Source organism: Haliotis rufescens, unplaced genomic scaffold (assembly GCF_023055435.1).
Source record: "Haliotis rufescens isolate VD_foot unplaced genomic scaffold, xgHalRufe1.0.p SCAF_8, whole genome shotgun sequence".
Classification (NCBI taxonomy): domain Eukaryota; kingdom Metazoa; phylum Mollusca; class Gastropoda; order Lepetellida; family Haliotidae; genus Haliotis; species Haliotis rufescens.
Window position 1 is genome coordinate 49,138,149 of NW_025964372.1, and position 24,576 is coordinate 49,162,724.

The 24,576-nt window shown below is 42.0% G+C and overlaps 1 protein-coding gene across 2 annotated transcripts in view; it reads left to right on the forward strand.

Moving 5' to 3' along the window:
- LOC124115139 overlaps positions 1 to 21,795 on the forward strand; it is a 59,756-nt gene extending 37,961 nt beyond the window's left edge. The window contains exons 1-2 of one of the 2 annotated variants that reach the window (XM_046475979.2): positions 8,173 to 8,326; positions 20,489 to 21,795. In XM_046475979.2, the coding sequence (XP_046331935.2) occupies positions 20,489 to 21,646 (1,158 nt within the window). In that variant the 5' untranslated portion in view covers positions 8,173 to 8,326 and the 3' untranslated portion in view covers positions 21,647 to 21,795. Of the gene's footprint in view, positions 1 to 8,172; positions 8,327 to 20,488 lie in introns of those variants that run through there. The other variant, XM_046475978.2, reaches the window with a different exon arrangement.
- The last annotated feature ends 2,781 nt before the right edge of the window (positions 21,796 to 24,576 follow it).

Sequence of the window (24,576 nt, forward strand, 5' to 3'; positions counted from 1 at the left end):
ATAAGCCTTCTCTGGGAGGCACTAGCTGTGGGGGTGACCCTTGAAGATCTGGTTTAGAATAGGTCTTCAGTAACCAATGCTTGCCGTAAAAGGTGACTTTACTTGTTGTAGGAGGCAACTAGGGGGGTTGGGTGGTCACTCTTGCTGACTTGGCTGATGTATGTCTTCGTATCCCAATTGCATGGATTAATGCTCATGATGTCAATCACTGGATTGTCTGGTCAATTATTTACAGACTGCCATCATATACTGGAATATTGCTGAGTGCGGCGTTAAACAAGGGGGCACTGGGGTAGTCTCGTGGTTAAAGTGTTTGCTTGATATGCTGAAGACTTATTCCCTAATGAAACACATGTTTCTGATATTTTATGATAATTGCAAAAAGTGGCATATAAATTGTTTCGATAAATACATCTGTTCTACCGAAGGGCGAGCAACAGATTTTGGTAAAGTAGATGGCTAGTCACATGACACCATCTCCAAGCAGTCAACACCAGATATTAATATCGCCATTATATAAATGTCGGGAACCAGACCCATCATTCTCACAGGTTTTGGTTCACTTTACCAATAAGTGTTCAAATCAAGGTTAGCCCCCACAGTTAATTACTAGTGTTAATCAAACTGTAAACAAATGTTTGTGAATTGCTTGATTTTCTCACAATATAGGGAAACAAAAGATTATTGATTAACCAGTAAAATTGTTGTCTTGAAACAATCAAGTAGGTGTTACAAATCATTAAGGCTAATATTTACTCCCACTAGAGAAAGGTGTCCCCACACCACTTGGGAACTCTTCAGTCAAAGTAACCAAACTCAGACTAATATTGTACTTAAGGCCACAAACAGAAATATATGTTTCAGGTTTTCTGACCGATACTTAATTTAGAGCCCACGACTGTAAACGCCTTTCCTTGTTTGTCTCCTGTTGGACCTTAGCTCTCATCACCACCCTGGCAATGTCCATAGAGGGTGAGTGGATTAAAATTTAACATCGCATCGGCATTATTTCATCCATATAGTGACGAGAATGTCCACAAGTAATGCCACAAGCTAAAGCACTCGGTTCAAAATTATAATAAAGAGGTATCTATTCTACACTGGGACTACATCAAATTTCAAAACACAGTAGGTTTATCTCCTTATTAACTAGTCATTATCTTCATTTGAAAGCAGGCTTTTTCAAGCACCTGGTGTTATCACTGATTTTCAGTGATCCATTTATATAATATTCACTGCTATTTTCACATTTGCACCCATTGGAATCTGTTTCGGTGGATTATTGAGACAGGTTATTCTCTGGCGTTGAAGTTCTCTATTTCACTGACGTAATCAAGTTACTATTTATTCAAATGAAAGACGTAAGTGTAAAAGAAATCAACCTAAGTGTCCTATTTACTGATAGGCTGAAGTAGGAAGCACACATATTATTTATTAGGCCTCGGGCTTTTCCGACACAACGTACACAACGTGATGGCCGTATCCGGCCCTGTAATGACAGCCGAGTGACCAGAGCTGTTGACCAGGAACCGCTTGACACTGGTGCACTGGCAACATGCAGTGACGTACGGACAAAGATTGGATTCACCTGACGAGTAACTTAATTGTTGCAGATAAAAGGCCACAGTATCAGGTGGATGGACAAAGTCTACCTGGTCAATATTGGGTTTGAACTTCCAAAGAAAAACACACACACACCCTTGTCAGTGAGGTTTGACCTTATTTGTCGAAGGACTACCAGTTCTAGCTTCTACTTAAACCCCTTGTCTCTTTTGTGAGGCATTTGTGTCGGTTCGTCGGTGTTTTGTCAGCACGAGGTAGTCCCGGACATGTGGAAACAGTGACAGTCAAGACGGCCGTCCAGCTGGTTCTCGTCTGGAGACATTATAAGTCCTATGTCTGATTGCATACAAGATAACATAAAGGTCCATCAGTCCTTCGGTTTATTATAAATGATCTTTGGGAAATCTTTCAGAGCCATCTTTGCAATACAATCATAAAATCAATGAATACTTGTCCAGTGTGATGCGAGTTTGGGTCTCTAAAGTGCAGTTTGATTACCTCTATATGGATAAAACACGACATTGTGTTGTTTGACTGTCAAGGACGCCTAAGGACTTTCACTGTAAACGTTCCAAGCAGGCACATCATATATGCCAAAACGTGAGGAGGCCCATATGGGTTCAATGTGCTACTGACAGGGACAGGCTTGCAGGTAATAGGGGTGAAACTGTGCATGGGTGCATCGTGAGTTTTCGTGCTATGATACATACATGATATGTTTTATTCCATATCAATACAAGACAATACACTTTCTAAAATAAATTACTTACTACTTGTTTAATGACCCCCAGTGCTTTTGTCAGTCAAGTATTGCAAATGTGTTGCAATTAGGGTTTCAAGTTCATTAATAAAAATAGCTCTACGAACACATGTCTTCAGCTTGTGTTTCCTTTGGAACCTGCTCTGAAATATTAAAAGTCAAGAAGTTTCACACAATTTGATGTAAATCTGTGCTTTGCGATGCTTATCATATCGCCACCTGTGTATTGTGATACGTATCGTATCGTGATCTTGCTGAATTATTTCTACCCTAGCATGTAATGCGAAGAAGGGCCCATACAGGCAGGCCAAGGTGTAGGGGACACGGAAGAGTGGATGGGTGGTAGTTGGAAGATGGGATTGATAAGGGTGGGTGGGTGATTGTTAAGGGTGGATGGTAGCTGATAAGGGTAGATGGATGGTAATGGGAAGGGGTGATTGATAAGGGCAGATGGGAATTGATAAGGGTGGATGGTAATTGATAAGGGTGGGTGGGTGATTGTTAAGGGTGGATAGTAATTGATAAGGGTGGGTGATTGTTAAGGGTAGGTGGGTGATTGTTAAGGGTGAATGGTAATTGATAAGGGTGGTTGGGTGATTGTTAAGGGTGAATGGTAATTGATAAGGGTGGTTGGGTGATTGTTAAGGGTGGATGGGGGGTAATGGAGAAGGGGGATTGAGATATTGGGTCAGGAAGGAGGGGCTATAAATAATGTGTGGGAGATGTACATTTACAGTTAGCCAAAGGGAAGTGACAAATCAAAAACTTCCCTGAACTCAGGAAAAAGAAAATCTGCCTGTGACTCTAACTGACATAGTTACAAAACTTAAACACATCAGTACTGATATAGAATGAATTTTTCAGTTCCTCCTTCTCCTTTTGTCCCACCTATACTCACACAGTCTGTCATATGTCTTCCCTCCCAGTCTAGTCAGTCGTACAAATGTATCCAAAACAGCCCATGCAAGTCTATAAAATTGGCAAGTCTAGATTACTGCAGTTTCAAAATGAACAAAGACAATTCGCTCCTTTTTATACTATTTTATTTAGATAATTTAAGAACTGTTTTTTCTGTAAAATATGTTCATTTCAGAGACTTGATGTTAGTCTGCGCCCACATTTAACAGCCCATGATACTGACTGACAGATTGTTAAAAGCCTGTTGCCACCCCCATCAGTAATGTATTCTTTACACAGATGATAGGGTTCATAGTGCCGCCTCCCAGTATATAAAATCAGCATTCCACCAATGGTAATAATGTTATTGTAGGTATTCACACTGCCCCCAAACAGGGACATAAGTTATTCCCTAGCTGGCATCACCTGTATGTGGTATATCAGGGTGAACAACATGCTCCTCCACTGAGTATTTCCTGTAAATGTCAACAATGTGTCCAACATTGTGAAACTGAAGTAGCTGCTTGACTACCCAAGCTGAAACTACAATAGCACTGTGTGTATATTGATAATAGTGCCCTGATTGACAAAGACTGCTCACTAACCATTATTGCTGATATTGACAGGGACTGACAACGATGTGTCACACTGTTAATATGACTAAGCAGTTTGATAGGAAATGAACATTACTGGGTTGCTGGTATTCCATAAAGTATCAGTAATAACACTTCAGGGTAGTGGTGATAGTTTTTTTTGGCCAAATATCATTCGATGTCCATGTTCCGAAGGGAAACCTGTGAAATATAGTTAAGGTATGTTTGTGCTTATGACGAAAAACGTTTTACAGTTAGACATGTTTTATCTCTTTCAGAAGAGAATGAACATGTTTTATGTCTTTTCATATGCAGTTATTTTCATGTTTAATGTATCATCAAATCTTGTTCTCTATGTGGGGGCGGCAGGGTAGACTAGTGGTTAAATCGTTACTTGTCATGCCCGGGTTAGATACCTGATGGGTACACTGTGTGAAGCCAGTTTCTGGTGTTCCTGTGCAGTAATATTGCTGGAATATTGCTAAAAGCAGGGTGAAACCCAACTCTCTCTGTATGTTAGGGTATGATAAGACTACGTCATGCAAAGACATTTTTAATCTACCACTGTTTTAATTTTAGAATATATACTCATATATATTTTTGTCTTAGCAACTAGAGGGATGACGTAAATCATCCTGGGGTACCACATCAACATGGTCCCTAGTAGGTAGCAGAAGTATCGTAAGTCCATGTGGTCCCTAGTGGGTAGCAGAGGTATCGTAAGTCCATGTCCCTAGTGGGTAGCAGAAGTATCGTAAGTCCATGTGGTCCCTAGTGGGTAGCAGAGGTATCGTAAGTCCACGTGGTCCCTAGTAGGTAGCAGAGGTATCGTAAGTCCCTGTGGTCCCTAGTGGGTAGCAGAAGTATCGTAAGTCCACGTGGTCCCTAGTAGGTAGCAGAGGTATCGTAAGTCCATGTCCCTAGTGGGTAGCAGAGGTATCGTAAGTCCATGTGGTCCCTAGTAGGTAGCAGAGGTATCGTAAGTCCACGTGGTCCCTAGTAGGTAGCAGAGGTATCGTAAGTCCACGTGGTCCCTAGTAGGTAGCAGAGGTATCGTAAGTCCACGTGGTCCCTAGTAGGTAGCAGAAGTATCGTAAGTCCATGTAGTCCCTAGTAGGTAGCAGATACAACGTAAGTCCACGTAGTCCCTAGTAGGTAGCAGAAGTTCCGTAAGTCCACATGGTCCTTACTAGGTAGCAGATGTACAAGTCCACGTGTTCCCAAGTAGGAAGCAGATGTAACGTAAGTCCACATGGTCCCTAGTAGGTAGCAGATGTACAAGTCCACGTGTTCCCAAGTAGGAAGCAGATGTAACGTAAGTCCACATGGTCCCACGTAGCAAGCAGATGTACCGTAAGTCCACATGGTCCCTAGTAGGTAGCAGATGTAACGTAAGTCCACATGGTCCCAAGTAGGAAGCAGATGTAACGTAAGTCCTCATGGTCCCAAGTAGGAAGCAGATGTATCGTAAGTCCACATGGTCCCTAGTAGGTAGCAGATATAACGTAAGTCCACATGGTCCCAAGTAGGTAGCAGATGTAACGTAAGTCCACATGGTCCCTAGTAGGTAGCAGATGTAACGTAAGTCCACATGGTCCCTAGTAGGTAGCAGATGTACAAGTCCACGTGGTCCCAAGTAGGAAGCAGATATAACGTAAGTCCACATGGTCTCAAGTAGGTAACAGATGTTCCGTAAGTCCACATGGTCCCAAGTAGGTAGCAGATGTACAAGTTCTCATGGTCCCAAGTAGGAAGCAGATATAACGTAAGTCCACATGGTCCCAAGTAGGTAGCAGATGTACAAGTCCACGTGGTCCCAAGTAGGAAGCAGATATAACATAAGTCCACATGGTCCCAACTAGGAAGCAGATTTAATGTAAGTCCACATGGTCCCAACTAGGAAGCAGATGTACCGTAAGTCCATTTGAAACTGGTACATGGCAGGTGGTGAAAATGGTAATATTCTCTGAATTCACATGGCAGCATTTACATTGGTTATCTGGTGAGAATCTATGGTGTCCACAGGCAGAGAGCCCCAGGTGGATTCTAACCCATTACTACCTTGTGGCAGCTGTCTCGCTCTGGTGTCATCTGTGATATAAAGCCCCACCACTCAGATTATTAGCTCATGTGTTGTGACGGATAAATGATTGATGTGGACAAGAAATTATTAACTGTTCCACTTAGTTGCCTTCAGAGATTAATAAGTGGTTAGTTACACAGGAAATACCTGAAATTGGGTTTGTGACATACTTTTAAAATCAATACATTTTCAACATTGAGAGTTTAAGCAATCTTCATTATTATGTTATTGAATATCCTTTCTCACATAACTGGAAATTAATTGTAGTGAGTGAAGGTGTTTGGCTGCATTGGAGCCAATCACAGCTGTGTATAATTCAGTAGAGCAATAAGCATTTTTTATTCCCAGAAAGCTGTTGTACAATGTTATTGTTATTGTATAAATGATCACATGGATGATTCCTGTGTTTGATATTACGATTCAGATATTTCGTTCAGATAAACCTGATTCCAGAGTACTTGGTTTGTTTTGTCTGACGTGAATTATTTGCATGCACAGTAACATCGATTATGTGTGCTCGGAAAAGGATTTATTGTTGGCAACTTTTCATTGTTCCAGATTTGTTGTCCAAGTTATGGGCTGTACCAGATATGACATATTGTTTGTAATTGGTTTCCTGTAGTTAGGAGAGTTGCGTCCCTTGGGCACGCCAGAAACCTATGATTGTGGGTTCGAATCCCGGTTCGCCCCGATTATGTTTCTAGGTTTGTCAGCACCATACCCGTGCTCGTGGGTTTCACGGAAGTGGTAAACGTCTGAGACCTGCATCACTTCGGGGTTTCCTCCCACATTAAGCTGACACGCCGTGATATAACTGGAATACTGTTAAAAGCGGCGTTAAACCCAACTCACTCACTCCTGTAGTTAGGATGCAGAGGAGAATATGTTGATATTTGAAGAAATGTTATTAGCCAGAGGTTGATATCTTTTTTGTTTTGTTTGTTGTTTAATACTGCACTCAGCAGTAGTCCAGCTATATGACGGGCGGTCTGTAAATAATCAAGTCTGGACCAGACACTCCAGAGATTGACGTCATGCACATCGATCCATGCTATTGGGATATGATGACATGCATCAACCAAGTCAGTGAACCTGACCACCCGATCCCATTAGTTGACAAGCATAGTCGCCTTTTACGGCAAGCAGATCCCAAACCGGGACCACCTGTGATTTTACCATTTAGCCCTCTTATCACCCTTTTCTAACCCTTGTGTTCCTGGAGTATATGTACATCATATAAGCAGTGTTTGAAAATATGCATGAAGGGGTGGGTCTCTGTCATAATGTTTTAGGTGTGCCTGGATTCAAACACTACAGCAACAATGCCAACAGGATCCCGCCTCCGTGGTCTAGTGGTAGAGTGTCGGCCGAAGTGTGGAAGGTCCGGGGTTCCCGGCTGTGTCATACCAAAAGACGTTAAAAGATGGTACTTGTTGTTACTCTGCCTGGCGCTCGGCATTAAGGGGCTAAAACAAGGACTGGTCGGCTCAGAGTCAGAATTCTGTGTCTGAGTGGTTATTCATATTAAACTGCGGTGTGGTATCTCAGTGGATTAGCACTATAAAATCGGCATTAGTCCAGACTAGTACAAGCAGCCACACATACACGTGCATGCATGCACATGGCTGTAGAAGTGCAATAATCTTGGACGGAGATTAAACCCCGTTTCACCTCACCCCTTACACTAATGATTCATGACATATCACTCGGTGTTCCGGACTGAGCCTTGGATTGATTTGAATATTTAGGGGTCAGGTGACCCATTACCATGGAAACTGATGAACCAGGTTTCAGAAATATACTGTGAGGGGCTACAGACCCACCCATATTGCTGTCCTTGTCCTTGGTGCATGGCTATCTGAAGCACGCTGGACAGCTGTGTGAAGAGAGATGTGATAATGTCGTAATATCTAATGACAGGAGTAGAAGGTAGTGGTTTCTTTTTCCTCCTTGTGTAATTGATAGGTTGTATCAGTTTTACGTCCTGTACTGATTGTGTAGTTTAGCTGTTATTTCACATCCATCATTCTGTTGCTCCCCAGATAGGAAATAGCACAGCATTGTTACACAGGATGAATCTCACATTATATCTCATTGTTTTAGCTTACCATTTCCTGGTGTATAACAAATATAGCCCACGTCCATTCAGCCCCTTGTGACAAACAAGTTATATGAAATAAAAAATGTCATTGAATGATATGTCACGCTTCCCAGCATACTCACCATACCGCTTATAAGACTATTGAAACACGTTATAAATAACAGTGGCTTGTCAGCAGGCAGGCTCCACCCTTGAAGAAATACCCGGCTGATCACATATAGAATTTGTGGGTGTCCTAGACTAATTCCGTCTACATGAGAGCAACCTGCGTTTGTTTTACCACTACTGAGGCGGAAAGGTGACTGACCATGTGTTGATATAAGCATGAGGTAAGATGGCTGTAGGGACTGACTAGATGGGAGCATACTGATCCTTGGCCAGCTGTGTCAGCAGGGGTCCACTGGCTTTACCAGCTAGGGAATTAGGGGACAAAGGCTGCCAGTTATGTAGGGTTACTCTATGTAAGCAACATTGCAGAGTACAGGGTGGCGTAGTAGGTACGAGGGACTCGCGTTGAGTTAATATCGGCAGTTTCTGGTGAGTAAGAGAACAGCTCTTAATGTCAGTGTTGAAAATTCAGAAAATATTTTGCAAATGGTAAAAAAGACGTTTATGAAAAACAGCCTCCCAATCGTTTAAACGAAAAATGCAGAAGTGCATCCACAACTACATATTGCATATTTGGTTGGTATTGATATAAATTTGTAATCCATATATTGAAATCATATGTTTGTGTGACTGGTTTAAACTTATTTATGTGTTACTATGAAACAGATGTATTTGTAATGGAAATTAAGCTATGGTGTGTGACATCGATATTTGTAACGTGTGGGTCATATTTACTGTGTGGGATATATTGACTGTATTTTCTCTGTGTGGGATATAATCGTGAATAATGGAGGGGAATAACATCCACTGATATTTAAAGGAAAAATGTATGAATAATAACATGCCATCTTAAAGCAATGATCATTATCTTTTCAATCTGATTAAGGCATAAACTGGTATTGTTCCAATTAATCAATGATTGACTGGTTTCCGTTTCCAACTGTGGAATTGATGATGAAATCTGTGATTGTGCAATTTTCTCCTGAATTATGTTTGTTCAGTTTAACATTTTTGTTGTCAGAGTATGCTTTTTCATTAAAATGATTAACTTTAACAGTTTAGCCAATGAACAGTAAATTCACATTGTCATTATTACTTATTGAGCCAGTTCAAATTACTTTGATAAAAGCTGTTAGACATTCAGTACTGCTTCGTGCAACATTTTCTTCTCTGCAAGGATGACCTAAACAATGTTATTTTGTAGGGATGGATATTGGATGTTTAAAGTGTATCCCAATATTTTACAATGCACAAGGTCGTATTGCGATACGTATCACAGTGTATTATATAATTCAAAATTTTGAATTCAGAAGCAATTTGAAACATCAGTGCAGGAATTGAAGTTCATAAATGGAACAAAACAAGATGCTGGAACAGCATGATGTTTACTCATTCAATAAATACACACGGATGCACGCTCCGGGACAGTGATGACTTGGTGTTACACCACTGCCACAGAAGAACTCCAGAATGCGAACTTGCATTTTGGAATTACGAAAACATGTTTAAGGTACATGTATTTGACAAGTGTAGAACATTAAACACATGATACAAATCGCTATTTGAAATCACCCGTAATACCGATCTTTAAAACATGATATTGTGACACATATCATGGAAAGAATGAACCGATATACCGGTAATACCGCGCACCCTTATTATTTTGACAACGCAATGTTTTCGCCATGTCACGCGAAGAGCTGAGGCCCAATTATGTTTTTTTTCAGCATTTTCTCGAACAATTCTGGTCTCATCTTCATTACCCTAGTAAGACGATTGTGTGAGAAAACGTACAACCTTATGGATAACGACTCCCAGTTGATTGCGTATAGCAATGTTTCGATGTAGACTCTTATACCAGAAGTTGTTGTCTATAAAGTTTTACGTTTCCTTGCTTACTCACCAACTTCTAAAATGCCAGGGCGGTCGGGTAGCCTAGTGGTTAAAGCGTTCGCCCGTCACGCCGAAGACCCAGGTTCGATTCCCGACATTGGTACAATGTGTGAAGCCCATTTCTGGTATCCCCCGCCGTGATATTGCTGGAATATGGCTAAAAGCGGCGTACAACCATACTCACTCACTCACTCTAAAATGCCAATCAAACTGTGACAGACTATGTCTTTGAAAACCCTAGTACAACATTGTAAACATATTGATTCAAGACTTGTTTAGGTTCTGGTAAATGTAGGACCTCCCTGTTTCTTTACCTTGTCTAGCAGCGAGTCTGAGATTTTTCAAATTTAAACAAGATAAAAAGAACAAATAAAAACAAACTAGAACAGTCAATTTGTTCATTCTTGCTGGACAGCAATGTACAAGCTTCAAAGTTTAAGTAGTAAAGCCAGTAGGGCGTGAATAGTGATCACTGTACAGCCTTACAGGCAGGGAATAGGCTATAGAGTATGATCGCTTCAGGCAGCATTGTGGATTCGAATCCCGGGTTCGCCCCGATTATGTTTCTAGGTTTGTCAGCACCATACCCGTGCTCGTGGGTTTCACCGAAGTGGTAAACGTCTGAGACCTGCATCACTTCGGGCTTTCCCCCCACATTAAGCTGACACGCTGCGATATAACTGGAATACTGTTAAAAGCGGCGTTAAACCCAACTCACTCACTCACTCAGGCATCATTGACAATTAGTCTCAGGAGGTGAGGTGCACCATGTGGTTACCACAGCCAGGTGAGGTACAGGTAACGAGGCAGGTGAGAAGAGTAGATTTCATGGTCTTCACCATGTTGTACATGGCACACCTGGTACACACTATTTCAATATTGACAACATTTCACTCTCATCCCGATCAATCCTGGTCGATAAATTAAAAAAACTAGAAAAAAATACCTTTTAATTTATTTCAATTTTATTTGATTTGTTGGTTTTCTGTGTGACACTGCACTCAACAATATTCCAGCTATGTGACAGCGGTCTGTTATTAATCAAGTCTAGACCAGACAATCCAGTGATTGACTTCATGAGCGTCAATTTTTGGAATTAGGATACAATGACATGCATCAATTTAGTCAGCAAACCTGACCATCTGATTCTGTGAGTTGCCTCTTATAACAAGCATGGGTTGCTGAAAACCAATTTTGCCGGTACTTACAGGATTGAGTTTGCAGATGAATACTAACACATGTGCTATTGTACTCAGTGTATAAAATGAATAACATGCCATTTGGTTTTGGCAGCCAAAATGAAACAATTTTTCACAAGTGATATCAATGACTGTGTGATGAAGCAAGCCCCTTCTGGCCTTTCACTCACCTCGACTGTAGGCACTAGCCAAACAGAAATGTTAACGATGTGGTAGCAACTTGTCAGTCTCCTCTTCAACCTTCACAAATACCTGGCATCGTCCATGACATGCTTACAGACATACATCATCATGATCATCATCAGGCAGGCCTGTGGCCCTACATCATCACTGGAATATCAATCTGCATTTAACCAGACCCAGTCTAGGTGATATGCATCTTGCCTACCTAACTATAAGAAATAATTCCAAGAACATATTTTGTAATAAAAGATTTCATTTAATCTGATCAAATCTGAGTGATAAAAAGTCTAGATAGCCATTAGCACATTTTTTTAAAGAAAAAATGATTGTGTAATAAAAGATTTTGTTTCATCTGAACCAATCTAGGTGATAAAAATAGTCGAGATAGCTATAAAAAATATGTGTTTACAAATTTATTGTGTAATACAAGATTTTATAGGCTAACATTTTGACACTCAGAAATAGCCCTCGGGCAGTCTTGAAAGAGGGAATAGCGTGGTGATGTAATGGTGCTGGACCTCTGAACAAGGAACTTGATGTTCCGTGCTGCCCCACACACTGAGCAGGACCTGACAATCCAGTGATTGACATCATGAGCATCCATCTAAGCATTTGGGATATGATGATCTGTTATGATGTCAATCCCTGGATTGTCTGATCCAGACTCGATTATTTACAGACCGCCGTCATATAGCTGGAATATTGCTGGAGTGTGGCGTTAAACAAAAAATTGGGATATGATGATATGCTTCAACCAAGTCATCGAGCCAGCCCAACCGTCCTGTTAGTCACCTCTTACAACAAGCATTGGTTGCTGAAGACCATTTCTTAGCGGGATCTTCATGGGGACATTGGTGTAATGTATTTGTCACTGGCTTGAACATGTTGAACAGCATCACATTGGAGGCTCTGTGAGGACAGCCAGGAGTGTATTCTGTTGTGAAACACACAAGCAGGGTCTGGTCCGGAGAAACACGGCCTAATCAGGGCGAACATGGAATCCTGTGACATTGATGCAGTGCAGATCATCACGATTTTGACTTTCTTTAAATCAATTGCCTCCCCTGTGTCCTGGTGCAAGGGTTGTTACAAAGGCTTGAGGTTGTCCTACAGCCATCCTCTGCTTAATTAGTGGCACCAGCTCTTCTCTGGGTTTAGTTTTGTGCTTTGTTGTGAGAGTTAAAAAGGGATTGGGTGGATAGAATGGTGACCTACATGGCGTTTGTATCAGCTCATAATCTGATAATGACCCATGAAGATCCGGGGAAAGAATAGGTCTTCAGCAACCCATGCTTGCCGTAAAAGGCCACTATGCTTGTCGTTAGAGCTGACTAACGGGATCGGGTGGTCAGGCTCACTGACTTGGTTGATGCATGTCATCGCATCCAAATACACTCAGTTACCTTAGGCTAGCAAGCTATAACTATCTAAAAAGCTATAACTGAAACTACTGATATTTTATATATATCTTTTACCTGATGATAAGTATTACTTGCTAAACTATAATTATATGAAATGATGTATTAATATTACTCCATGATAACTCATGAAAGCACTTGATGTGGATCTAATTATTATAGGAAAACGTAGTATAAATGTTATATCATGATAGAAGCCTGAGTGGGAGGTGGGAACGAGGCCTAGCAAGCCTTACAAGCCTGACTGGCAGGGGGGAAGATGAGTCAAATCTTCAGAGCGTTCCATTAAAAATAAAGAGATTAAATAAGAAAAAAGTGTTTGAGAACAGTCATCTGACATTATACAGCCTGTGTCTGTATTTTTTTACATGCATCTTGAAATGCATTATATGCATACAACTTTGTGTCAGCTATACATGCATAATCTTGATTGACATTTTACTAAGGCACGCCCCAGTAAATTTAAGACTTGGGTCTAGGTAATAAAATCTCGTATCTTCATATCATGCCTCTGTCTGTGTAATAAATGTCCCAGCCTGGGTTTTATAGCCTATTTTACCCAGGCCTGTCTTGACTTTATGTTGTAAGTATCTTTGTGTTCTACCTTAACAAATTATGTTGTCATCAGTAATCATTGAATATTATTTCATGTTAATGTACAGTTGATGAATAGTTACGGTTGCTGTTTAATATATACTTAATGGCCAGGAACCTTCTTTGTCAGTCACAGCTGGTAATAAATCTTTGTGTAAAATTTGTAGGAAGCAGAGTTACATGCTGTATCAGCCTGATGTTTGCTTGTGGTTTTATGGTGAACCTTTAGTTTTAACTTTCAATGTGTGTGTGCGGGTTTAATTTTCTCCAACCCAAGGGTGGGGGCATTGAGGAATAATTCATTTGACAATCAGATCAGACAATGACTTGCAAGAATACAATTCCTTGACTCAGAAAACTGTTATCATGTGGAGATTTCATAAGTGATTGTAGATTTAAGATTTTCATGTAATGCCAAACTATTTTCTCTACAATCAATTATGAACTCAAGGATATGAATTATTGCATCAGTACAGGGCAGCTAATTAATCACCGATTATGGTTGCCAATAAAAACATCTGTGGGTACAGCCACATTTAGCAATATTCAAGATATATGACAGCGGCCTGTTTCACAGCTACTTCTTGTTCCTTCATCAGGTGAAGGGGGGCACGGGTGGCCCAGTCGTCTAAGGCGCCGTGATTCGCTGTGCAGAGTTGCGTCCCTTGGGCACGCCACAAAACAAACCCATGATTGTGGGTTCGAACCCCTGTTCGCCCCGATTATGTTTCTAGGTTTGTCAGCACCATACCCGTGCTCGTGGGTTTCACTGAAGTGGTAAACGTCTGAGACCTGCATCACTTCGGGGTTTCCTCCCACATTAAGCTGACACGCCGCGATATGACTGGAATATTGTTAAAAGCGGCATTAAACCAAACTCACTCACTCACTCACTCATCAGGTGAAGGTCCTGATGAAGGAGTAGGATATAGCTGTGAAACGTCGTACAAAGAATATAAGAAGTTACTATCCATAAAAAAGTGTCATGTATTCATGTACAATTGATGCTAGTATAGGTCATTATGCAACATTGTGGAGAAATGACAGATCAAACATAACCTGGTTTAAGGCAGAGAAATCACTGGAATCTGTTGATTCCGAGAGTAGAATCATCTCGAACCTTTGTGGCTGATTGATTCTATTGCTAGAATCAACAGATTTTCATGATAACTCCGTTGCATATTTTGTGTATTTAAGGTCGTTCTTGACAGCCATACAATGGGACAGGGAAATCTTACAGTGCATTTCTACTGATGTTGACAATTCCTGTCTTGATGCTGTGATCGAGTGTCCTGTGATGCCAGTAATATATCAATATGGGACATATGGATAAGTTTGTTCAGGCTATGAGGATAAACATAGACATTGCAATTGTGTATGTCGTCTTCCTTTGGAAGGTGTGACTTTCTTTGCAGCTGGGTTGATCAAACACACTCGATGACAGTCTGATGCAAATATCAATATCAATTTTCCTATCTAATATTGACACCACTCATGGACTCACAGATCTGCTTTAATGAGACAACACACCTGCTGGAGATGTTTATGTTCATGGGTTGTCATGACAAAATCCACAAAATCATATTCGTGCCGGCTTGTGACAGTTTGGTGCAAATTGTTTTACATTACGAAAGCTCACAGAAAAGGTGTGCAGGAAACTTGAATCTAACCTGGCCCAAAACTTGAGTCTACTTGCCTGAGCTTGGCTCTTGGCATCATGTTTTTGTGTGTTCTTATATAGGCTGTTATTAGGCAAAGTTATTGGGCTGAACTAGAGTTTATTAGACATGTGTGCTGATTTATGAGGTGTCCTTATCTCCAACTAAGGAGGGTGAGTTCACAGGTGTGGGAGGTTAAGTGGGGAGAAACTCAAGGCTATGGCGGGTCAGAATAGGTCCCCAGCACCCCATGTGTATTACAGGTCAGAATAGGTCCCCAGTACCCCATGTGTATTACAGGTCAGAATACGTCCCCAGTACCCCATGTGTATTACAGGTCAGAATAGGTCCCCAGTACCCCATGTGTATTACAGGTCAGAATACGTCCCCAGTACCCCATGTGTATTACAGGTCAGAATAGGTCCCAAGTACCCCATGTGTATTACAGGTCAGAATAGGTCCCCAGTACCCCATGTGTATTACAGGTCAGAATACGTCCCCAGTACCCCATGTGTATTACAGGTCAGAATACGTCCCCAGTACCCCATGTGTATTACAGGTCAGAATACGTCCCCAGTACCCCATGTGTATTACAGGTCAGAATAGGTCCCCAGTACCCCATGTGTATTACAGGTCAGAATAGGTCCCAAGTACCCCATGTGTATTACAGGTCAGAATAGGTCCCCAGTACCCCATGTGTATTACAGGTCAGAATAGGTCCCCAGCATCCCATGGGTATTACAGGTCAGAATAGGTCCCCAATACCCCATGTGTATTACAGGTCAGAATAGGTCCCCAGTACTCCATGTGTATTACAGGTCAGAATAGGTCCCCAGTACCCCATGTGTATCTCAGGTCAGAATAGGGCCCCAGTATCCCATGTGTATTGCAGGTCAGAATAGGTCCCCAGCACCCCATGTGTATTACAGGTCAGAATAGGTCCCCAGTATCCCATGTGTATTACAGGTCAGAATACGTCCCCAGTACCCCATGTGTATCTCAGGTCAGAATAGGTCCCCAGTATCCCATGTGTATTGCAGGTCAGAATAGGTCCCCAGTACCCCATGTGTATTACAGGTCAGAATAGGTCCCCAGTACCCCATGTGTATCTCAGGTCAGAATAGGGCCCCAGCATCCCATGTGTATTACAGGTCAGAATAGGTCCCCAGTACCCCATGTGTATTACAGGTCAGAATAGGTCCCCAGTACTCCATGTGTATTACAGGTCAGAATAGGTCCCCAGTACCCCATGTGTATCTCAGGTCAGAATAGGGCCCCAGTATCCCATGTGTATTGCAGGTCAGAATAGGTCCCCAGCACCCCATGTGTATTACAGGTCAGAATAGGTCCCCAGTATCCCATGTGTATTACAGGTCAGAATAGGTCCCCAGTACCCCATGTGTATCTCAGGTCAGAATAGGTCCCCAGTATCCCATGTGTATTGCAGGTCAGAATAGGTCCCCAGTACCCCATGTGTATTACAGGTCAGAATAGGTCCCCAGTACCCCATGTGTATCTCAGGTCAGAATAGGGCCCCAGTATCCCATGTGTATTGCAGGTCAGAATAGGTCCCCAGTATCCCATGTGTATTGCAGGTCAGAATAGGTCCCCAGTACCCCATGTGTATTACAGGTCAGAATAGGTCCCCAGTACCCCATGTGTATCTCAGGTCAGAATACGTCCCCAGTACCCCATGTGTATTACAGGTCAGAATAGGTCCCCAGTACCCCATGTGTATTACAGGTCAGAATACGTCCCCAGTACCCCATGTGTATTACAGGTCAGAATAGGTCCCAAGTACCCCATGTGTATTACAGGTCAGAATAGGTCCCCAGTACCCCATGTGTATTACAGGTCAGAATAGGTCCCCAGCATCCCATGTGTATTACAGGTCAGAATAGGTCCCCAGCACCCCATGTGTATTACAGGTCAGAATAGGTCCCCAGTACTCCATGTGTATTACAGGTCAGAATAGGTCCCCAGTACCCCATGTGTATCTCAGGTCAGAATAGGGCCCCAGTATCCCATGTGTATTGCAGGTCAGAATAGGTCCCCAGCACCCCATGTGTATTACAGGTCAGAATAGGTCCCCAGTATCCCATGTGTATTACAGGTCAGAATAGGTCCCCAGTACCCCATGTGTATCTCAGGTCAGAATAGGTCCCCAGTATCCCATGTGTATTGCAGGTCAGAATAGGTCCCCAGTACCCCATGTGTATTACAGGTCAGAATAGGTCCCCAGTACCCCATGTGTATCTCAGGTCAGAATAGGGCCCCAGTATCCCATGTGTATTGCAGGTCAGAATAGGTCCCCAGCACCCCATGTGTATTGCAGGTCAGAATAGGTCCCCAGCACCCCATGTGTATTGCAGGTCAGAATAGGTCCCAAGTACCCCATGTGTATTACAGGTCAGAATAGGTCCCCAGTACCCCATGTGTATTACAGGTCAGAATACGTCCCCAGTACCCCATGTGTATTACAGGTCAGAATACGTCCCCAGTACCCCATGTGTATTACAGGTCAGAATAGGTCCCCAGTTCCCCATGTGTATTACAGGTCAGAATACGTCCCCAGTACCCCATGTGTATTACAGGTCAGAATACGTCCCCAGTACCCCATGTGTATTACAGGTCAGAATAGGTCCCAAGTACCCCATGTGTATTACAGGTCAGAATAGGTCCCCAGTACCCCATGTGTATTACAGGTCAGAATAGGTCCCAAGTACCCCATGTGTATTACAGGTCAGAATAGGTCCCCAGTACCCCATGTGTATTACAGGTCAGAATAGGTCCCCAGTACCCCATGTGTATTACAGGTCAGAATACGTCCCCAGTACCCCATGTGTATTACAGGTCAGAATACGTCCCCAGTACCCCATGTGTATTACAGGTCAGAATACGTCCCCAGTACCCCATGTGTATTACAGGTCAGAATACGTCCCCAGTACCCCATGTGTATTACAGGTCAGAATAGGTCCCCAGTACCCCATGTGTATTACAGGTCAGAATAGGTCCCCAGTACCCCATGTGTATTACAGGTCAGAATAGGTCCCCAGCATCCCATGGGTATTACAGGTCAGAATAGGGCCCCAGTATCCCATGTGTATTGCAGGTCAGAATAGGTCCCCAGCACCCCATGTGTATTACAGGTCAGAATAGGTCCCCAGTACCCCATGTGTATTACAGGTCAGAATAGGTCCCCAGTACCGCAGGGGTATTACAGGTCAGAATAGGTCCCCAGTACCCCATGTGTATTACAGGTCAGAATAGGTCCCAAGTACCCCATGTGTATTGCAGGTCAGACTATGTCCCAAGTACCCCATGTGTATTACAGGTCAGACTACGTCCCCAGCATCCCATGTGTATTACAGGTCAGAATAGTTCCCCAGTACCCCATGTGTATTACAGGTCAGAATAGGTCCCCAGCACCCCATGGGTATTACAGGTCAGAATACGTCCCCAGTACCCCATGTGTATTACAGGTCAGAATAGGTCCCCAGTACCCCATGTGTAGTACCCCATGTGTATTACAGGTCAGAATAGGTCCCCAGCACCCCATGTGTATTACAGGTCAGAATAGGTCCCCAGTATCCCATGTGTATTACAGGTCAGAATAGGGCCCCAGTACCCCATGTGTATTACAGGTCAGAATACGTCCCCAGTACCCCATGTGTATTACAGGTCAGAATACGTCCCCAGTACCCCATGTGTATTACAGGTCAGAATAGGTCCCAAGTACCGCAGGGGTATTACAGGTCAGAATAGGTCCCCAGTACCCCATGTGTTTTTGTGTCAGAATAGGTCTCCAGTATCCCATGTGTATTACAGGTCAGAATAGGTCCCAAGTACTTTGTGTTTTACAGGTCAGAATAGGTCTCCAGTATCCCATGTGTATTACAGGTCAGAATAGGTCTCCAGTATCCCATGTGTATTACAGGTCAGAATAGGTCCCAAGTACTTTGTGTTTTACAGGTCAGAATAGGTCCCCAGTACCCCATGTGTATTACAGGTCAGAATACGTCCCCAGTATCCCATGTGTATTACAGGTCAGAATAGGTCCCCAGCACCCCATGTGTATTACAGGTCAGAATAGGTCCCCAGTACTATGTGTATTACAGGTCAGAATAGGTCCCCAGCACCCCATGTGTATTACAGGTCAGAATAGGTCCCCAGCACCTCATGTGTATTGCAGGTCAGAATAGGTCCCCAGCACCCCTTGTGTATTACAGGTATCAAATTTGGTGAATCAGCGACTCAATGTTTGAGCTGACTCATAAAACTGTCCAGTTTTTAGTAAACAGTTTGTTAGAAACTATTCCTGAATAAGATTGTGTCTCTTATTGTCATTGTCGGAACATTAAGGCCTCAGTGGAAGGTCCATTATGTGACTCGACTTTTGATCCTTCGGTTGTGATATGTTTATACATTCAGAGGAATGAATCAACATCTCTACACTGAGACTTTCTGCAGGTCTATACATAAGCTTACAGGCCTATATAACCTTACAAGTCACCTCCAGTGACTGGCCGCAGCTTGAAAGGGTTGCCCACATAATGTACCCTAATTTCATCATGATGCTAATGAGTCACAGTCCAGCAGTGAATGACCATGTCAAATGTTGATAGTCCAAGGGTTTCATAGCTTTTCAAGCGTGGGGTAATCCATGGTTGTCGGTTATTTGGGCATAAAAACACATTGTGGGCAAGCATAAAGGTCAGAGAAGATTTAGAAGGCCATTGTTGTCAATCATGTCATTGACATGATCAAAGGCCAGTGTTCAAAAGTAGGGAGATATGACCTTATTATGCACGTCTGGCTTTGTATGAGTGTTAATTCTTGGGACTAATGTGTATGTAATTGCTGTATAATACTGGCAGCTGTATCAGTTTGTGTGTGTGTCTGTGTTTCGTGTTTTGTGGTTCGGGTTTAACGCCACACTCAAGCAATGTGATGGCGGCCTATAAATCATCAAGTCTTAACCAGACAATCCAGTGATTGATATTTTGAGCAGTGATTCATGCCACACGGGCACAGTGCCCTTAAATAAACCGAGTCACCTGACCACCTGATCGGTTAAGCCAACTCGTAAGACCAGCATAGGTTCTATAGGTCCGATATCCCCACAAAGCGGGGGGGGAGGACAGTTCTTGTAAATGTGGTGAATGCAGAGATGTACATTCCAACAGACTTTTGGGATTTTTAGTCTTCTACACAGTGACTAGCTTGCAAGGTTAGGGTTTTCGGGTAGTAGTATAGTTTGCTGCTATACATCTGACTGAGGCATGGGACCCATGAAGATCTGAGGGTATAACAAGTCCATAACCAATATCACTTTAATCACTTTAAGCTGTCCAGTTGACACAATTGTTAACATCAGTATTAAATCGTCTTTTAAAATATGATTGAATACCGACTAATTATCCTTCCTACATTTGCAGATGCAGCTTGAAATAGAAGCTCTGCAGAAAGAGGTGACATCGAGCCGTGGCGCCATGCATCGGACTCAGGCCTGCTTTCACCAACACCAGGCCAAGGCGAACTTCCTCACCACATCATTGCAGGCGCAGCTTCGGCACAAGGACCAGGAACTTCGTCGACTTGCACTGAAACAGGAGCGGCAGGTTGAGAAGATTGTGGCTCATCTGTTATTCCTTGAAGGACAGATAAGAAAAGATCAGAAAAATGTGGTGAATGTGTTGCTTGAGAAAGACAAAAAAATAAAATCTCAACAGACAGAAATTGATGATTTAAGGTATAAAAACAACAAATTAATTGCAGCGTTAAAAGAACTTCACATGCCCCCTGGCACTAATGGGATCACTCCTGAAAAGCATTACGAAAAGTCTGACGGAGGGGGAAATAACTCTGTCAAAACCCCGAAAGATAAGGACAAAATGCACAAGCTGCGATTCAGCGGAATGCGTGACAGACTACGTCGACATCGGAGCAGTTTTGAGCTGCATCACCCGGAGCCGCTAGAAACTCTCGAGGAGACAACCGTCAGGTCCTGTAGCCAGGAGAACCTCGCTGACGAGAACAAGGACATAAAGAAGGATCGGAGAATGAGTGTTCCGGGAAAAGAACGACCTCGCAGTATGATTGAAATGCCTCAAAGAACCAACGAATATCCGTTGTTGGAGTTTCCACAAGAAATTGACTTCACTCATGACTACGAGGATGAAGTTTATGACAAAATTGATGATGATGACATTTTCACTAACGGCTGTGATGAGCCTGCCGATATTCCCAAGTCCTATTCGCTGCCTCAGGATCTATCACGTATCGCCAATGGCAACCATTCGGAGGTGAAGGAAAGGCCACATTCCATGTCAAGTGTCGATATGTATGCATTGGACAAAATGTCAAAATCCCCTGGTCACAAACAGCAGCATCACAAACCACATCAACAGCAACATCATCAACCTCATCATCAGAGCTCTCCGGGTGAATCAAATCCGTTCAAGAGCATAAAGACGATGTTAAAGAGAAAAGGGAGCAAACTCCGCAAGAAGCGCTCTGTCTCCCTTCCTCAGGGAACAAACCAGGAGTATGCAGAGGCCTTAAAAAAACACTTTGAGAAGTACGACCTGTCTTGATGAGAAACAGGACATCATCTTGTGATTGGGGGCGGTCAGGTAGCCTAGTGGTTAAAGCATTCGCTTGTCAACCCAAAAACCCGGGTTCGATTCCCGACATGGGTACAATGTGTGAAGCCATTTCTGATGTCCCCCGCCGTGATATTGCTGGAATATTGCTAAAAGCGACGTAAAATCAAACTCACTCACTCATCTTGTGATTGCGACCACAAATACAACCTTTGTTATCGGAAAAAAACATAAATGGATCCATCGGATGACGGCCTGTGAGGAGGAGCATTGCCGTTCAATCTCTAACTGCCTGGCTATGTAGTATGCAAAATTTTAATTTTCCCATCAAAAATTAAATTGAAATCGGACACCGTTCCGTGCAGATGGGAAGTGACTGCAAATATATCTGACTTTGTGTCCAACCTGTGCCACTGTGATAGACAAGAGTCATTTGTTCAGTAGAGTTATATGACCACAACTACTATATTGTGTATATTACCTTAAACACCTGATAGTGTGGATGTTGTGGCCTTATAGTGATGTGTCTGTGTATCGGAATCAGTTGTGTCGGAGTTCAACAATGCTCTTCCTGACGATCTGTACTGTGAGAGGATGTGGATGTGTCGGTGTGACATCATGGCCGGTGTTCGTGGGATGACATGACATGACACGGGTCAGGAAACCTTAAGAGTGAATGTGATTGGGTTTATCTCTGACAGAAGTGGCACTAGGCACTACATGTTTCCCTGACGTCACATATAACATGTTGATTATCACAGAAGGCCTAGTCAGTCCATTTTCCATTCCACAACCAAAAGTCTTCAATGCAAAGTTGAAATCAAACCAAATGTTTTATATGATTTGTTTGAGAAAAGTTTATCACAAAGTTTTAAACTGAAGTTAGACTTTGGCTTTAACAGGATTTATTGGGATGGTGTGTTTACGTTTGTTGCAGGCATATATGGAATGATTAACAATACACAAGTCTGTAGATATCAAGAACATTGACATCAGGAATACCTCATGAATCAGAGTTGGAATAGTCAATATTCCGATCTGTGACATCTCCCACATCTCTAAATGTTCTAAACCCATGACACAGGACACGGTATCCCTACAAAATGGCCTCCATTGTGTGGCAGACGCAGGAAGACCCTGCAAGAGGCATCACAGCCGCCTGTACACTGCTTGACTCGCGTTCTCTATCAGTAACCAGCGGGTAATTGGAGGATGTAATGTAATTGGAGACTTGTAAACTTGAGATGTCACTCTGATGTACTCAACCATGAAGGTGACAGTGTCATCTTGTACTTTACCGTGTCCTTGGTGACGTGATCAGAGTGGAAAACCTAGAATTGGATACAACTTAGCCCAGGATTGTCAGTTTATTCCAGAACAGGTACAGGAGTTGCAGTGGAATGTTTGAAATACACTGTAACAGGAACTTGTACATAACAGTAACAGAGTGACAACAGAAACTTGTGGTCACTTGTTCTTTTTTGTGTGTTCATGTCCATGCCTTGTAAATGTGTTCAGTGAGTGGAGTAAGGGAGACAACTCCTGTATATTAAGGATTTCCGTGTGTTGAAGAATAACTGTCCTGCTCAAATGGACTTTCGAAGCTTGTTGATGAAATGGACGGATTATATAGGGTTCTTATCACCAACTAACAACAATCAAGATGTGTGGATGTATGCACTGTCCATTAAGGAAAGGAACTGCACTATTGGTCACACTGTGTTTCTGGCCTCCTTAGGGATTAAGGTAGAGAAATTAAGCTCATGAACATGTTCTCAATCAGCAGAGTGCAAATTTTGTATATTTGAGTAAAACAACCAGCCAAGATTCATAGATTTTTCTCACTATATTTTAGACATAAGAAAATATAAGCATTATTATTACAATGTGAAATAAATACTAATGGTTCATTATTTTATTGGCTCTTAAAAGTTAATTGTCTTATATTGAACCCTTGTTCATAATAATAATTTAATCAAAACCTATGATATTATTTAAGCTAATTGACAGTAGATATACAAGTAATATCATTCAGATGGCCTTTTCAAGTCTGTGGGTAACATTTCTATATCCAGAATACATATGACAGCATTGCTTGAATTTAGTGGCAGAAATGTAGAAGGAATGCCACAATGATCTGTTATAACAGCAATGTTCCAGCTATGTCACAAATACTGTAAATCTTGAAATTAATGTGAGCGTGGATTAAATGCAAAAAATATGTGAGCAGTTAGTTTTTCATCTTAAGTAAACTAACTTAATAATTAAAAATTAATCATTGACTAAATAATTACTTTGAAAAGAAAATATCAGTATCGACTAGTAGATACACAATTCATGAAGTGATCATTTGAGAAATATGAAATAATGATTTTGAGTTAGTTTTTTTAATTTTGCTACAAATAAGGCCGACAACCATTTTATGTTCTGTTTACTTCAGCAAGGTCGTGTTGTTTTAACATAGATGGGCCAAAAGTGGAAACAAATCACAAGTCAATGCGTTAATTTACACTGTACATAAAATATTCAAGTTTATACCTTTCACAATTTTCTATATTTACATATTTTTTTGATGATATTGTAATGCAATTCTTGGCGTTTAGGTATTTTTTTTAATCAAGTTCTATATGTAGTTAGCACAAATATTTGAGGGATGATGATATATATTTTGTTGTGAGAATCAATCAGTGTTAAGTACATGTGTGTTTGAGAACACTATCAAGGACTGGATGTGTTGAATGTTACAATGGTAACTGTACTACATAACATTTGCTAAGGACCAAATCTTTGACTAAAGAAGACCTTTTTGGTCATTACAAATGTTGAGTAGTATAGTACCCAGCATGCATCATTCCTGGCACTCATTAAGCCAATCACGTATACAAAGCTAGACTTAACCAAGTCTGGCGGGTAGTATTTTT